Below are 18,669 nucleotides of genomic sequence, written 5' to 3'. Positions count from 1 at the left end.
ATAGGCACTTCAGACAAAACGATTTAGAGAAGTCACTGGACGCAATGCATGCAGTGGAGTGGACATCCTGGGAGACAGGCTGGAGACAAATGGATGTAGTTACAAACAAGTACAAGCCACCTCCCCGCCCTATCCATCCACTGTTTGCATGGGCAATGGAACGGAGACTAAAAAAAATATTTATATATAAACAGCTGCTGAGCAAGAGAATCAGCAAATGTCAATGTCAGGCCATAAAGAAACCGAAAACAGCAAACGATACGAAAAACGAAACAACAAAAATACATCAAGGCATCTTGTTTTTTTCTTTTTCTTTTTTTTTTTTACGCCAATAAATTGAGAATCATTTGTAGTCAGTTCATTATCAGCGTTTGATAAGCGCTGTTAAAGTTGTGCAGTGACTCATTTGGCACAAAAAAGCTGGCTTAAAGTAGAGGTGAGAAAGATGCTTGAATTAAGTCAAGTCGAATCATTAATGCTCTTCTAGGTCAGCTATAAAATGGTCATTAATCCATTTAGAACATTGTTGAATACTTTCAAGCTTGTTTTGTAGAAAATACTACTTCAAAGCTAGATAATTGAATACGATAAATGTTTACAGCTGTCATTAGTTACGTTTATGGTACATCTTGATAATGATAATTAAAATTGATTGTTTTAAGTTATCCGCTCTAAAATCGTAAGCAATTTGTAAGCAACAAAGCCATACGAAACAAATTAAATAATGTTATACCAGTTAAAATATATATAATATTAATTTGCTTGGCAATTCTTAGTGACACAAGAATGCCGACTTATCTGCTTGAGTGATATCTTTATTTAAGCGAGCCGAGTGAAATTATCGCACGAAATTCTTATATACGTAGTAAGACACTTTCCGCTTTTGAATAGAGTATTTTAATATATTAAAGTCACATGAGTGCATACTGTTTCTATAAAACACCTGACACCAGTAATTACAACAAGAACAATATAATATATACATTTATATATATATATTTATATATATTTTTAAGCACGCACAAACCTGTCGAACCAGACGCCCAGACGAAAGTCCCTGTGTTGTATGTGTGTTTCTAAGTTATTGTTGGTGTTTATAATTAGCTGCATTTTGCCATTAGAACTAGTCGCTCTTTGTTTTTAGTCATTTTTTTTTATTATTTATATAAACGGGAACTCAATTAATGTGCTTACCGCTAAGAAATAAAAAAAAATTATATGCATTAGCACAAAAAAAAAAAAAAAAAAACGAGTCGGAAGGCTAACAGTAGCCAAGATAATCAGTCAAACCTGTGAGTATACAAAATGAGCGCTAATAGATGTTTATTTAATAAACGATTTATTTCTAAGTTTTCAACGTGTCTTTCAGCGTTTTGTTTCATTGGCCAATGGAATGCCAATGCGTTGGCATTAGAACCAACAAGGTTAGTTGCGAAAGGCCTTAAGGGTGTACCCACCACCCCCCTCGCCAACCACCTCTTGGAGACTGACCTATGCTAACCGAATCCGAAATTCATTACAAAACCAAGTCGAATTGAGTGTGTTGGTGGTTCGGCTTGATAGCGCGTGCCTAGACAACTGAAACAAGACCAACATAATAACTACCATAATGAGTGAAGTGTTGCCTATTATTGTTGCTGTAGTAGTTGCTGCTGCTGCTGCTCAAAGGTAACAATTGCACTCAAAAGTACTACGACCCAATTTGAACCGGTTTGTTTTTTCTGCTGATTTTTTATTTAATTTTTTTTTTTTTTTTTTTTTTTTTGGTTAGCTCTTTGCTTATTGTCTTTTGCGTGTGGCTTGTGAGAGCCATTTGATGCTGCAACATTGTTGCCAAGCATTTGTTGCCAAGCAAATTATGAAACCCCAAAGCATTGTCAGTCAAAACGACACGCCCCATACAAATTAATAATAATCAACTAATTTGATACATGAGACAACAACAGCAAAACTCAATTCGAACTAAAGCTAAAATTTACGGGTAAACATATACTTTCTCCGCCTTAAAAACAAAAAAAAAAATAATAAAACTGACCGTGTTTCGATGTCTTTGACTCTGACTTTGCCGAAAGCGCAGTTTCCAATCATGTGCAAATTGTTACTAAGCCAAAAAGTTTTAAAATAACCTGGCCAAAAGCAACTTTACTCACGAAACCTAAGCAAAACTCACACACATGTATGAAATGAGTTTGACTTTGATTTGGGTCATTGCACAATGGTAACGAGAGCATCGACTAATTTTAGTAGCGCCAAATAACTTTGGCCACGCGAAGCGAGTTCACCAGCCCCCCAAAAGAGCACACCCAAAAAAAAAAAACAAAAAAACACATACACACACACATATATATATATAAAATCAGCAGACACTGACGAGCATTTTGGCAGCCTCGGATGTAATTATTGTAAATGGGCTGGAAACTGTTTTAGCTAGACTCAAAAAAAAAAAAAAAATAAGAGGTCTACACAAAAATCGAAAACTGAGTGAAGCCCCAAGTGTGAGATAAAAGTGAAGCTCCTTCGACAACCAGTTTCGAGTTCGAGTTATGCTTCAGCATGAAATACACCCGAAAAAAAGCTTTTATTTATTTATTGGCGTTGAATACCAAGAAGTTCGCGTCATTGTGGAAAATTTCCACAGCTTAAAATTCGCACTAATTCAAAGAAGCGTACAACAAAGCTTAAAATTGAGCTATCAACTTATTATCTATAGTTGAATGCATATATGAATAAATATTTGAGCATTCTCAGTAATTGTCCAAGTTTAAAGAAGTTTTTATAGTTTTCACTATTATTGAAGATAATCATCACTAATATTAGCAATGTCAACTTTTATAGCTCTTGTTATTTATGTTTCTTCTCATTAAAACTTCAACTTCATTAAGCTGAAATATGTAGTCATCAGATAACTTTGCTGCAAAATGTCAACAGTCAACCACAAAACAATTGCACTGTATTTCTCTTCTCTTTTTGTTTTGTTTTATACTCTATAATTTTTTTTTATACGCTTTGCGCCCTTTTGAGCTGAAAGCAATTTTTATGCGAAATACAAGTAAATGTCTGTACGTAAGTAAGTATTTGTGTCTTTATCGCTTTACCGTCAACTGACTGACTGACAACAGCATGAGTCACGGACAGGAAATTTACGAACTACAAAGAAGAGACAATAACAGCAGCTGCCGCAGCAGCCACACGCCAACTGTGACGCAAAGTAGCTGAAAAAACAGTCACAAAAGATAGTGGCAGGAGCGTGTGGGAATCTGCAAAGCTCTCTCGAGAAAATCAAACAAGTCCAAATCAAACTACAGTTAAAAAAGCTCGACTAGATGATGCCCTAGAACGAATAATAAAAATATACTTAAATACATTTTTCGCTTTTGTATTAAAGCAGAGAAGATAAAAAGCAAAATTAATATAAGCTTGATAATCACATAATCCGGCAACTTTAATATTTTTGTGACTTTCATAAAATTCATTTTAAAAGTAAAGTTTCATTGAACGAAGTTCAAGAAACTAGAAAATATAATTGTAATCTCTCTTTTACAGGTTTAAATGTTCTTCATATTGCCATAAAAGCAATTTGAAAAGAATTCTTTTTGTTTTAATATATTCAAACCACATAAAACAGTTTAAACTTAAAGCGAATGGTTTACTGACCGAAAAATAATGATTTTCTTTTAGAAGTCTTATGAGTTTTACCACTATAATTGTAATTGGTTTAAATAAAGTGTATTGCCATAGCACATCTATATAAACAATAGTTAAGAAGAGGCAAGCGTCACAAGTCTGTTGAATGGCGATAAGCGAAATCCAAGAATTATAAAAGTCAATCAACTAAAAGACCAACAAAACATGCCAACCATGTTGTGGAACCCGCTACAAACTTAACCAATATGCTACCATATAAATGTATGTTTGTATGTGCAAAATAGTGCAATTTGTACAAGTCACGTAAGTTCAAAATTGATATGGCGCAGGTTGCAGCGAAAAAAATAACTAAGCCAATTCGAAATGTCAAGTAAAATACGAAAACAAAAAGAAAAAAAAAAATGAACTGAGTAACAACTGACAGCCCCATGTGCGCAAGTGCCATTAACTAAGTATTTATATCGCTAACTGAACTGAGAGTCTTTTTTATGCATATCCAAGCATACAAACATATTATTTTTTGCAGGCATCGCAACGCTCTTCGAAAAATGCGCCCCAACTGCTGCTTGGTGCAAAGTGGCTTAAAATATTTACATTTTAACACATAGCCGCAGATAAGAGCTGAGGATGTTAATGAATGCAATACACACACAAATGTATATATATATATATTGTAGGTAGGTATTGTAGGTCTATAGGTAATATACAATTCCATTCGGGCATTACGTAAAAGTTTCTAATGGCTCAAACTTATTCTCAGCAGGCATTTCAACGGTAAATGCTCAATTGCTTATGAAATTCGTTCATTGAAATTCTAAAGGCTACAAAAACCTATAAATATATGTATGTTTTTTGAGTACTCGTGTTGGATATAAAACCATAAGAGCACCGCACGAAATAGCAAAGAAAATAGAAAGTTCTGCGCCAGCGCGCAACTTGACAAAGCGGCAAAACAGATAACAACAAACACAGCCAGCTAGAGCTATAGCAATAAATAAACAAAAACAACAGCTATAATAAACATATTGTGTTGCACATTTGCTTCTTGTGGCGTTTGCCACTTTGTCAAGTTGTATTTCTGCTTTAAGCTCATATTCTTCACTCTACCTCTGGTCGTATGCTGCGGCAACATGTAGCTAAGCTATGAATTGTTGCTAAGAGGCCCGATGCTGCTGCTCCATTTCACATAGTAAGTGCACTTTAAGCACATATACACATTACACACACACGCGGGTATATTACAAACACTAACACACGCGAACGAACGAAATTTACAGCCACTGTTGAACAAAGAAAAACAGTCGCTGCTAAAAGTATGCCAACATGCCGCGCACGCGTGCAACAAGTTTCTGTATGTATATGTTGTATATTTCAATTGTGTGGTTTGTTGCCAGGGCCTCTAAAAAGCTCAGTTTCGACGCAAAAATCGATGCGATGCAAAAATCAAAATAATACTAATTTCTAACGCTCACGAAAACGACGTTAAAATCACAATAAATAAAATTGGCACTTGCGTTTGATATTTAATTTCCTATATATACACATATACATATATGTGTTATATTTGATTTATTGTAAAATCACACGAGATATGTACATATTGTGTGGCACTGTAAGCCACCTTCCGTTCAACGTCCGTTTTGTGCACCGCTTCGCAGACAACTGATACGTTTATGAAATTTTTATAGAAAGGTTTTAAGCAGCACGACTCGACGAATCGGCGGTACGTCTTACACACACAAAAGCCGTCTGACTGCGTGTGTGTGTATGTGTGTGTATCTATGTGCGCATCGAGCGACAATTGAGCCAAGCTTTCGGCTTTGTGTGCGTGAGTCGATGACGGTTTGCGCTCTTTGTGGCCGCTCTTATACGCCAGATTGTAAGTTGTCCGCAATGGTCAGAGTCAGATTTCGGTGCACTCGACAAGATCTGCGATCTGCAGCTGGGAAAACAGCTGATTGTTGTTGTCTGCTCTCAATTGTTGTTGTTGTTAAGCTCTTCTAACACAACAAAAGAGTCGCAAACACGTTTGTGTTGTCTCTTTGTTATTGGTCGGTTCGTGCTCTTAACAGGTGCTGACAAGATAAATGAGTTAACTTCATTTTACAATTACGTGTGTAATTAGTCATAAAGTGCGTTGATTGTAAAGATCAACGTCAGTCTAAATATAATTAACTTGTTGTTATTGTTGTTTGACATTTTGTGTAAGTAATTCGCATTTGTATTGTTTTATAAATATCAACATATTATAAAGGGGATACATTATAATATACGCCTCATTGTCGCCGTTGAAATTTCAAATTATGCGCTTTAAATGCCAACTGTTGAGTTCTTGTGAACGCTATTGAACTCGTAAATGTTAAAGAATGCTAAAAACATGAAGTGTTGCTGCTGTAGTGTGTTTTTAGGCCACCTCAGGCATATTAATCGATCCACGTTCAGGCGAAAATTTATGATAACACAAGTGCATGAGACAACCGTATCAAATACATAATTACCTTTAGTTATATAAATGGATATTAATCATCAACATCAGTTGAATGATCATGGTCTCAAATTACCATTTTCAAAAAATGTGCCATCAAAAGTGCCATCAAAAGTTTCCCAGATTTAAGTGTGGTATAAGATAGTTTTACTTACCTAAAATGGAATAAGAAGAAATAAAAATAAGCAAAGAATCATTAGAATATAAAATATAAATATATCTTCATTTAAATATATTAAAGTGTGATTATATATTTTAAATTGTTAAATACCATAGATAGCATAATTGAACATTAAAAAAATCAAGTTAGGCTAATAAGGATTTGGTTATAACTGTAAAGAAATTCCAGTTCTTACAAATTAAGCAAATAACATAATCGGAAGTCAGAAACAAGTCGCAATTAAACCTGAAACAACCCCATATAGTACTTAGCCTGGCAATAACTAAATTGGCAGTAAATAAACAGTTGGTTAACACTATTGTCCCCCATAATGATCGGATCGTGTGTGGAGGCCATCAGGAAAGCAATAAAAATGCGAATTAATTGCCAAAACTGAATGCAAATCCTAGTTGAAATCATTAAAAAAAAAACAGTACAATCTTAACTGTAACAGAGTCTCCGGACAAATTAGACAGCTCAATTAATTTGATGACAGCTCAACTGACAAATTGAACAAAATTGTGTATTAGAAAATCATAAAATCATCGTTTTCAATACAGTTTCGTGTGATTTTACAGGTTTTATTTATGTTCAACTTCCTGAGCTAGTTCTACGAAATTTATTGAAAGCGTAATCAAACAGTTTGCTGTGCAAATTATTTAAATTTTTTAAATGAAGTTGTGGAAATATTATTCAAAAAAACATTATTTAACCTTGCTGAAGAGCATTGCCCGCGTGTCGCGTATCTTCTGTTGCTGCTGCTGACAATTTTTTGGTAAACAATTGTTTTTTGTTTTTGATTTGTGGCATTCTATTGAATTCTGTTAACATGCCACATATAATTGAACATTGCGCTGTCTGACAGAAACGTCATCAACGTTGTCGAATACAAAGCAACGCAACATGAATCGAATGAAACAAAACTGTATAAAAGTGAATATTATATATCCATTTATATTATATTGCTGGTTGGTATATATAAAATATGAAAAAGGCAGACACGCAAAGCATAAGCAAGCCGAATCCAATAGCAATCGTCAAACAGTTCAATGACATTTTATTTCATATTCAATAACAAACAATTGCAACGGACACAAAATTATAAACAACCCAAATAAGCATACAAAAATGATTAAGTGTTTTTATCATTATAATTTTCCTTCTCTGAAAGCAGGCTTGACTACACTTGCTTTCAGCAAAATGTAGCCAAGAGCGAAAATAATTCTATATAAGAAATTTACTCATTTAAATTTACCCAGAATGCATTTGCATTTCAGTCTCTTTAGTTTTCATATTAAAATTCCCACATGTGATTCCGCACACGGTAAATGTGAAGCACGCCGTCAGCAGAAGTAATATTCAACAGAATTGTATCATATAATTATTAGATTCTTAGGTGCGAAACTAATATACATTGTATTCTCAGTGATCGGTTAACATCTATAACACTACCTTCTGTAGATTGTGCTACTGACATTGAAACTGGGCAACCAAAATCATTGGCAAAAGCACAAACACAAATTTCGCTGCGACAATTTTAAAGCAACTACAGCCAAAATCAAAATAAATATATATATATATATAAATCAGCAGCTGCGGGTGGCGTCGCCTTCCGCGTCGGAAGATGAGGTTGGATCAGAAATACACAAACATATATATATACAAATTATATATACACATGCATAAAATAAAAACGCAACACAAACACGAATCAACTCAATCGTCTAAATAGGCAGCTATCATGTGGATAGCAACCAAAACAAAAACAATTGTTAATTGTAGATTTGAATTTAAACTTGCATTTAAGTAAGTTTCGCATTTCAATTGAAACGTCTGAAGATTACTAAATCGGCAAAAAACAACAAAAGCTCAATGCATAATTATTGTAAGTGCGGTTTATTCACTCTACATATATATGTATATAAATAACATTATCATTAAACAGAGCCCGCTGTTCCATAGTTTAAATGCTACAAATTGCTCTGAGTGTGATTTATGAGGCATATAAATCTGCATACACATATTTATTTACACTGTTTGATATTTTTTAGGTTTGTGGGTGGCTTAAAGCTCGAGTTTGTATTGGGTTCAACGCACTATAGAACTTCCGATATGCGTTTTTTTTTCGGATGCGCCTCTTTATCGTCAGCTTATTGGCAGTCAGCTGAGACGGCGTTTTATTAGTGATTTATGTGGCCAGATAATGGCCATTTGCGATTTTACGGCTCAAACGCTTAGCCAATTGCCAAATAGTTTGCATTCACGCCGTTTTTCCCACCAACGGAAGTCAACAAACAAAAAAAATAAATAAATAAATACCCAAAAAATAACAAACAAAATGAAAGCGCTCAGCACGCATACAATTAACTGACTCTGCCAGGTATTTCCAACCACAAAAAATAAAAAATACGGAAAATTCACTGGAATTTAATAAAGCCTCGTTTTAGCCTCGTCTTATCGAATGTGCTGTTCACTCTGAAGGCAACTGATGTCATCTGCAGTTCAGTGCACCATTCTCGCCGTCCCTCCCCAGCCCAATACCATCTGTTTGACCTACATATGCATATTTCAATTGTTGTGCCCTGCGACTGGTTGGCAGCAAGTTGGAGAGCCTACTATCAGCTCATCTATCGTTATCGAATGCATACGAATTGTGTTGAGAATTGACTATTGACATGAACCAGCTTTTAGACCACACCCTGAACCCCTTAAGCAAATGCCTATGACAAGAGTCATTCAGTTGACTCAGATTATGACCATAGATTAATGGACCTCGAGCTGACCACGTTTCTATAGCATTGCCAGTTTTTCTTTCTGCGACTTTCTGAAACAATTTACTGTCCACATTCAGATTTGTCCTACAACATTTATGCAGTTCTTTAGCAAACAAACTTTCTTTTGTAAGAGTTATGGGTTTTTAAGAGATGACAACATTTTGGGTCAAATTTATACATTATCAATTTAGCTTGGGTTTTTCCCCTTTTTCTTGCGCAGCTTTTCCATTAGATTTCCAAATGTATTCAATTAATATGCATAGACCCAGTTTATAAAGTCTCGTGACAATGCGGAAGCAGCTCCAAATCTGGAGTTTCCAAAATCTGATTCAAGAAATTAGAGCCAATAAGTGTTTAACAAACACAACGACATCAGCAGAATTTCGGCTTAAATTACGCAATAACAATGACCAGCAAAAAAAAAAACCCCCCACACAGATGGAGAAGATATAAGAGACACACTTCTCCGAAGTTGCACAGCTCTTAATGTAAATTTGCTAAAATTGAGAGAGAAAAAGAAACAATTAACGAAATTGTTAAGCATGATTAAAAAGAAGAAAGCTCCTGGCCAGAATACACTTAAATACAATTTATTGCATTGCAAATAAATACAAGAAATTAACGAAGCGAGCCAGCTTAATGCTGAGTTATGCATACAATTATATGACGACAGCAAGCGGCAAGCGGCAAGCGGCCCGCAGCAAGCGGCAACTACAATTGGCTACAATTAGGCCAAAATAATATTAGCAACAGCAACAGGCAACCATCCACTGGCCTTGAAAATGCTTAAGAAATGTTACATGAAATGCATAAAACTAATGCACTACTGGGAATTTCAGTTAAGCTAAACCTTCGGGCGGGGATTTTGAGTGTTCCTTGATTTTAAAAAACATTGTTAAATATTTGTCTGCTCCAAGTGCTGCATATCAATTCAAGTGGCTCCAAGAGCGAGAGAGACAGAGAGAGAGAGAGAGAGGCTGGGTCTGAGTAGATTTACCGTTATGGACAACAGAGCAGCAGCAGCGAAAAGATAAATTTAATTAATGATGATTTTTGTGTTGTGTATTTTTTCGTTCGATTTACCGGTTTTTGAACTTTTCCCTACGCCCAGACCAGTCAGCCATTTATTTAAATATCCCTCTCTCTGTCTCTCATTCTCTATACAGCATATTCCCATCCCTCTCTGTTAATTTATGCTTATCTTTGCTGTGCGTTTCATTTCGTTTTGGTATTCGGTGCTTTTTTCTGTAAAATGCATTTCTCTGCTTGGCCTGGAATGTGTGTCAAAAGGCTCTAGAAGTGATCCTTCAGCAGTTGCTTAGCACTTATTGACTTAAATTGACACGAAATTGTGTCAAGTCTATTAGCTGAGCCATTTCATGAGCCATTTGAACTTGACACTGACACACGTTCAGTTTTATTTTCATATCAAGCAGAACATATGCTTCAAACAAAATGAGACGAGGCAAAAGAAATAATAGTTTTACAATAAATAAATGAATTTAACGACCCACCGACAGTTGTAATCGAATACAGTGTTTACACTTTGGATAAATAGAATTGATATGTGGCTTACTGGCTGTTCATAAGGTTGCTCATTAAATCTAAATCACTTTGCCGGCATACTAAACCCAATACGAGGGACGCACATGATGCAATGAAAACTAATTAGTTTGAATAAGTGGCAGTATGATGATTAATATTATTGGGAACAGATTCATAGCACGACATTAAAATTCATAAATAGAAACCTTTAACGCGCAGCTGAATGAGTTTTTGGGTTATTTAGTGTACTTAAAATATAGCCTAGTTCGGTTCTAGAATATGAATCAATGTCACATAAAATTACAGTTTATTAACTTTTAGTTTTCGTTTTGTTTGCTTACAAACTGACATAGTTTTTTTTAAAAAAAGGAAATCTCACCATTGAAATTCCGCAAAATATCAAAAAGTTTGGCTGTTGTGTCAGTTTTAATGGTTTTTTTTTTTATTTTTGGATATTTGAATATGTATGCCATCAAAGCATATATGAACAAAGTCTGGCGCCAGCCACGACATGCGTTAGTATAGCAACAAAAACAATAACAAAATTTGCCAATTGCCCATAGCAGCATTAATAACAAACAAAATGGATATGAATGAAGGCAAATTAAATACAATATGCAAATCAGATTTCATTATAAAATTTAATATGTCTGCTTCCCAATGCCCGAGGGCGAAAAATGTTGCATACATTTAGGCCGGGATACATTTAGCGAATGCCGCAACCAGAGCTATACATGAAAAGATAATTATGCATACATACAAATAACAAATATTTATTAACAAGTAGAAGAGCACAATGTTAATATGTATTAGGCAGTCAATAAACCAAACAAAATCGATTTCAATTCGTTTTACTCTGGCTTTAACTAAATTTTCAATACTAACATTTCTCTGGGAAACCGCTGAGCGAGTTGAACACGGTCAACTTATCCATCACAAATTTCATATTCTTTTTGCGTTTTTACTTTTCTTATTACCATTTTGATCTGATTGGGATTTTTCTAGGTTTTTTCAATCATTGCAATAAATAATGGAATATTTTACATTTTAATACTCCCTGATTTATTATATCCCTTTTTATTTTAAAATTTTAACTTATGTTAACATTAAATAAATAATGCCGGCTATATTTAATGTCCAATACTTGGCAACTTTATTAAACCAATAAATACGATAAATATTGCTGAAAATTGTACTTACGGTTCGGCTTCGATGGATTTCAATTTGGCCACATAGTTGGATGGTATATAGCCCTCTTGGCGTGTCTTCTTGCTGCGTGCCAGCCACCAATCGCCCTGTAAATGAGACAATAAGTCAATACAAATGCATTAAGTAAATATCTATGTATTTATTATTCGGATATATGTGAAGAGATTTAATGTGGAAAAACATTGAGATAAAGCTATCAAAAAGCTACATAGTAAATCAATGGTTTTGGTTTAATTATGAGATAAACGACAAAAATTATCAACATTTTATATACTGATAGATAGCACTGGAAAGCTAGACATATGCCATCTCTGATTCATCAATTAAAATTACTCAACAGGAAAGCATCAGCATATCAACATTGGAACGGTGGCGAAATGTCGCTAATCAGTAGTCAATACAGTCTCTTCGCTCTTGTTGGCTGCAAGCCTTCAATTATTACGAACTGAACCTAAGGTTATTAAAAAGCTGATAACGCAACAATTTGTTTTCTGATCATCAAATTTGCAATATATGATTCTTATATTTATGATTATCGCTAATTTGACAAGTAAACGTTTCACAAGAAAATGTATAATGTTTATGTCGTTGATTTTTAACAATTTTATGATTAATTAATTAACAACTCCAGATGCTGCCGGTTTGATTTGATTGCTATTATTGCCGTTGTTGTTGTTGCAATGAACAACATTTCACACAAAAGCTTAAACAATAATTAATTTAGCTGTCGTCAAGAGCAAAATAAAAATGAAGGCGAAATCCAAATGAATTAATAAAATTCGGACAATTTCATTTTATAGTTTCAATCTGGCAAATGTGAAACGTGTTTCGCAGTCTTTTGATCGAGCCAGAGCCAAACAGCTAACAACTATAGAAAGATATACATGTATGTGCCCATAGACCCTTCAGTTTTGGACGCATAGCTATTGCCAGAGCGGCACTTGTCCATTTGTAGTTGGTAGTTGGAAACACATAGTTCATATTTGTTTGGGTGGGTAATCAACATTTTCTTGATTGTGCTGGTCGACTCAATCAATTTACAGTGGGCGACGCGTCGGCCCAGCTGTTTAAAAAATCGCACACTCACTCAACCAACAGCAATAACTGTGAACATCAACAACAACAGCAACAACACGCAGAAGCCAGACACGCCAAGTCAAAGTTTTTATGTTATACCGCGTAAGCACGCAAGCAGCGGGTATATGCATTTATCTTAGCAAAAGTCTAGTTTTTGATTTGGTGATTAATCTTCAATGTTCTTAGACTTTTGCATTCATAAAATTTGTTAAATATCGCTAAATATAGTTGGGCAACTAAAAAAACGTTTAGTGTAAACATAAAATAGGTAAAAATTGTTTATCATTATTTTGCTTTCTTAACGAAATACTTTTTTGTATATAAAGCGTATTTCAAGTACAGAATACAGCACTTTGCATATATTTTTTTACAGGGCATCGCCTTCTCGCTCATAAATATTTTTATATATTTGCTTTTTTTCTCTTAGCAATTTTTATTACATATTGTGCTTTATATTCGTGCAGTTTACCATTCACGCATTGGTTTTGCTTCGTTACGATTGGCGAAAATGTAAAAAAAAGTTGAAAAAATAAGAGTTGAAAATTAAATTAAAACTTTATACAATCGGTTCGCTCGTTGTTCGGTTGTTTTGTTTGGTTCGCTTACGCGCTTTCCATGTCTGGTTTGCTTTTTGTTAAAAAGCTTAACAACAACAGCAAAAACAACAAAACCGAAAAACTCAACCATTACAACAACAATAGTAGAAACTGGCTTTTGCCAAATTTGTGCAGCACTTTGGTTTTCGCGTTGCTGGGATAAACGACAATAACGGTTAGATATTCATCGGAATATCAAAACTTGTTTTTTTTTTTCAACGCATTATTGTTAACAATAAATTGCAATTGGTTGGCTGATTGCATACGCATCTCACTTGATGTATGGACAGACAGATAGCAACACCATTCATTCCCCTCTCCCTTTCATTGTTTGGGAGACAAGTGCCTTTGCTATCATTAGCCCGGTACACGATAAACTCTGTGGAAAGGTCAATGTACCATAACATTTTAGGGTTCATTGTTTATTTGTTGTTTGCTTTGATTTTGATGTTTTTCTTTCTAGCATGCACTACTTGCCTCTCCTCCTCTTTCTCCCTCTCACTCTGGCTCTCGTGCTTTATTTACTTTGCTAGTGCATTTCATAATAGGTTGTTGCCTTTTTGGTAGCTACAGTTGCAAGTATTTGTACACAAAAAAATCCAGTGAAAATTAAATTGATTTTATTCTTAGATACGCGTTCATTGGACATTTCCATGCTCAGATTGTGAAATAGAAATGGGATTTCTTTTGTTGTCAGCTTATTGTAGACTCCAGATTTATATTCATGACTGCTGTCCTACTTAGTTTAGGTCCAGACTTTACAGTTAACCAAAGTCGTAGTTAAGCCATTGACCCAAGTCGAGACATTCACTTAGCTTACTTTTGGATCACTTCTCAAATCAATGGCATACAAATGTTTCAAAAAACAAGATGATTTAATTTCAAATAATTCTTGTTTCTTTAACTGAGTTTTCTATCTAGTTAATCTAGCGATTAGCTTTTAAGATAGTCAACTTCCAGCATGAAGAAAATATAAATACGTATTTATTTATCAAGTTTTAGCGGTACAACAATACATTTAAATTACCTTGAATTGACTTTGGTTAAAAAGTGTTCATATGTGTACGTAACATGCTCTGAATAGCCATAGACATAATCTGAAAACTTTGTATAGAGCTAAAAGCGTATGCATAATCTCCGACTAAGAGGCTGCAGCAGCAAACAAAAGAAACTTGCAAGCATAATGCAGCAGGCAGAGAGTAAAGTCTCGCTAGAGGGAAATCCTTGAAGGGTTTCACTGAGCTTCCTGCTGCTTGAGAGCCGAGCCCAAATGAGTCTAGCGACTTCTTTGCTGCAAAAGCAAAAGCAAAAGCATGAAAGCGATTCATTTTTCTTTCACTTCTTCTGGCAAAGTATAAGAGTGCGCACGCAAAGAATCTGCAATATACGATGTGCAAGGCGACTAAACTGCAAGTGTGTGTGAATGAATGAGCTGGTGTAAGCTGGTGTGAGTGTTGTGCTGTGTGTGTTTGTTTTGTGCTGTGTTGTATGTTGGGTGTTGGTAAATAACAATGAACAGTAGCGACGACGACGAGCTAAGACGATGTCGTCGACGACGACGACGAAGCGGACGAGGCACACCCATAAAATATTTGAGCATATACAATTTTGATTTCTATGCATGCCGTTGAACTGAGCGAAGTTGTAAAAAAAGTTTACAAAAGGAAGTCGGGCAGCTTTTTTTTTGTTTACATACCCTGTAAACACTAAAGAGTTTGTAGAAGGGGTATCAGGAGCTAGTGAAAATGTATTTATCAGACATAAATACATAAACACACATCTATTTTTGATTAGTAAAAAAAAGCAGCAATCTATGCAACCATATGTTCCTATCATAAATTTGATAAGCTCTTCTATCCTCATATTTAGGTTATAATTCATCAAGAAAACCGTTAAGGTTTCTAGGAATGCTTTCAAAAATTACAAATACAGTATGTTAAAAGCGAAGCATAAATAATCTTCCAGTCGTGCACTTTCGATTAGAGAAGTTTATGGTCAGATTTTTGTTTGTTTTGCTGCTACTATGACAAGTTGAAAGTCTGGTTGCTGCTGTTGTTTTTGTTGTTGTTGCTGTTGTTGTACTTATACTTTAATTAAACGCGTCTGCTGGTTGCTCACAGCGCTACCGGAAACGGCTTCGAGCTGGCTGACTACTCTGGTTGCTTGGTGACAGCTGCGAGAGTGAGAGAGAGTGGGTGAGAGAGATGAGAGAGAGAGAGAGAGAGAGAGGAGAGGAGAGAAACATCTTAATGGGATGGGGAATGCGTTCAGAGTAATCAGGGCTACAAAATTGCAGCACATCATACAGAATGGCCATTCCGCATTTGTGAGTGCGCAACTCTTGGCCGACAGCCAAAGGTGGACGTCATGCTTTTAGGCGCCGCCACTTGTCTGAGCAGTCAGCCAGGCGGCCACAATTGGCCAAGCGGACACAGTCGTAAGGTGGTCATGGCTGTGAGTGCTGACGTAAACGCTTTAAATATGCATGCCATAATTTGATATGTGTGTTTATGTGTCGTCTCCTACAAGAGTTGAATGCGCCTTATGTCACAATAGAATCACAATCTGCCCCCAGTCGGTGTGGGTGGTATTGTGAGATTGTGCTATTCGGCCTCCAAGGGGCTAATCATAGAATCTGTACCAAAAATATGCAAAGTATTTGAATGTTTCGGTGCTTGGCCTGCTCTCATTGTTGGTCTAATTTTTCAAGTTGAGCTGCTGCAATTGTGATTTTAATGACAAACATAAACAAGGATATTTGTATGCTCTATTTAAGAGTAAATAGGCCAATTGTTACTTTAATAACTTCAACTAATTAAATAATTGCGATTATGAACAGCAAACGTGTGGGCAGTTTGTAATTTGCTTTTATATACAAATATTTTATTTTATTTTAATTCATATTGCAAGTTAGAGTAGGCAGACTATTTGAAGTAAGTGTATGCATACAAAAATAAAAACCAGATACAAAAGAGACGGATGGATGTGCATACAAAATGCACAGTCTGGGCTCAAGTTGAGAGTTTGAGTTTTGTTGAGTCGGTTCAAGTGGCGAGTGGCAAGTCGCAAGTGGTGGCAACGTTGGCCGCAATTACAGCGTCTGGTTTTATGCCAGCTCGACATGCCCCCCTTTTCCAGCCAAAAACAGAAAAAAAAAAAATATATATATATATATGTATAGCCAGTGACATTGAAACAGAAAAGCGTAGAAAAATGCAGAAACAGAAACGAAAAATGAAAAAGTTGCAAAGTTTGGCTGAGATTGTTGAGATGACGCATGACTCAAAATGTTGGCAATATAGAATTTAATTCGAGAAGAGCTCGCTAATAAATTATAATTATTCATGTGAAATGCATAGAATTTTGTGTATACACATTAAATATAAGCAATATTATTTTCAACAATCGATTTTATGTTCAACCTAAGATGAGCCAAGTTATTCATTTATTTTACTTTGTTATTTATGTACATCGATAAATAAATCTGGCTAACGACAATAAGTAGTATATCCATATATGACTATACAATATAGATTTCAAGTTCTGATAAGTTCTATTCAATGAAACATGAACATTCCTGCTATTTTGATATCAACACACAAATGGTTTAGCGATAAGTCAATCGTCACATCGTCATTTACAGCACTATTGAAAACAACTCCGACCATGTGATTGGCATGACTAAGACGAGTTTTCATGATTAAACAGCAACTGCATGCGGCGGGCTTATAATAAATCTTAAATGATCAAAGTACTCAGAAACTGTGTACAATGCTGTAAGTTATGCATAACTTGCCAAAGGCGAGTCCAATTGGATTAATGCCACTCAAACATATACGAAAATGGAAAATGTTGTTGATAAGATAATATTCGAAAAACTTCATTGCTCAGTTTTGTTATCACTCCGCTCACTATCACACACGCTCTCTCTCTCTCTCTTTCAGTTCTTTCCCTCTCCCATTTTGTGTGATGATTCACTCACCTGTGTGTCATTCAGAATCTCCAAGTGCTCACCCTTGCGGAAGCTCAAGTCCTCGTCTGTGCGCGCATCGTAATCATAGAGAGCGACGAAGATTTTGGCATTCGCGTTGGCAGCATCGCTTTCGGGTATCTGCGGTACTGGACGAATCTGCTCCGCCGGCTGACCGGGCATGGGCATCGCTATCTGTGGGACTCCAACGCCGACTCCGACACCAACGCCAATGCTGGTGCCGGGATCGTCGAGGGGATTTCGTACATCGCCCGTGTGCGGCTTGTCGTTGTCCGGTTTCTGTGTGCGCAAACAGTTGCCCATGATGAGGCAGATGGAAGAAGTTGTTGTTGCTGTTTCGCTGGAGCAGCAGTGATTTGTGACGTACAATGACGTAAATGCAATGAATGGAAGCCAAGTTGTTTGTAGTTGTGGTGTTGTTGTTGCTGTTGTTGTACGAGTGTGTGTGTGCAATAACTATTACTTTCACTCACACACAGACGCAACTGAATGCACGCCAATTACAATTCAATTGCACTCGTTTGTTTATACTGGGGACAACACACTCACACACACACACACACGCACACACAGATATATATAAATATATATATATATATGGACGTACACTATTTTTTGTTGTTATTGTTGCTGTTGCTTATTTGCTCACTCGCGATCAACATGGGGTGTTGGCACTTATCTCTCTCTTTCTTTCTTTCTTTGCTATTTCGGCTATGTTTGTAGCGCGTCGTCGGTTAAATATTTAACTAAATTGTTTGTTGCCTTATTGCTATTGCATTTGTATGTATTGTACATGTATATTTTTACTCTCTAACTAAACCAAGTGCTCACACTATGCTCTGTTGTGAGTGCGTATTGATGTATGTATTTTTCTGGTATTTCTTGCATGTATGTATGTGTGTGATGCTGGGTGGCCAAACAACAGGATTGGACGCGACCATTAAGAAAACAATTCAAAAACACTGATACACTATTGAGGCACATACATACATTATTACACTATTCTGCTTGACCATTTATTGCATTTTTTTCACATTTTTAAGTTATTTAATTTACAAGTTTCAGCTGCAGCGAAAATGGCTCCCCGATGAAAACCTACGCGACAGTCGATAAGCACTGCTACAGCGATAGCATCGATACATAAGTGTCAGCTACAGGAATGCAAATAAATTACCATCGATTTGCAA

The 18,669-nt window shown here is 35.8% G+C and overlaps 1 protein-coding gene across 6 annotated transcripts in view; it reads right to left on the bottom strand.

Moving 5' to 3' along the window:
- Positions 1–18,477, bottom strand: part of LOC6560453 (tyrosine-protein kinase Src42A) — a 38,931-nt gene extending 20,454 nt beyond the window's left edge. For 3 of the 6 annotated variants that reach the window (XM_032735507.2, XM_001986610.3, XM_032735508.2), the window contains exons 1-2: positions 17,474–18,477; positions 11,810–11,904 (exon numbers count right to left, since the gene is read on the bottom strand). In XM_032735507.2, the coding sequence (XP_032591398.1) occupies positions 11,810–11,904; positions 17,474–17,785 (407 nt within the window). In that variant the 5' untranslated portion in view covers positions 17,786–18,477. Of the gene's footprint in view, positions 1–4,752; positions 5,130–11,809; positions 11,905–17,473 lie in introns of those variants that run through there. The other 3 variants (XM_032735504.2, XM_032735505.2, XM_032735506.2) reach the window with 2 other exon arrangements.
- Between the last annotated feature and the right edge of the window lie 192 nt (positions 18,478–18,669).

This window comes from Drosophila grimshawi, unplaced genomic scaffold (genome assembly GCF_018153295.1).
Source record: "Drosophila grimshawi isolate 15287-2541.00 unplaced genomic scaffold, ASM1815329v1 contig_1367, whole genome shotgun sequence".
NCBI lineage: Eukaryota > Metazoa > Arthropoda > Insecta > Diptera > Drosophilidae > Drosophila > Drosophila grimshawi.
Note: the sequence above shows the minus strand (reverse complement) of the source record. Positions and strands in the feature narration are given on the sequence as shown.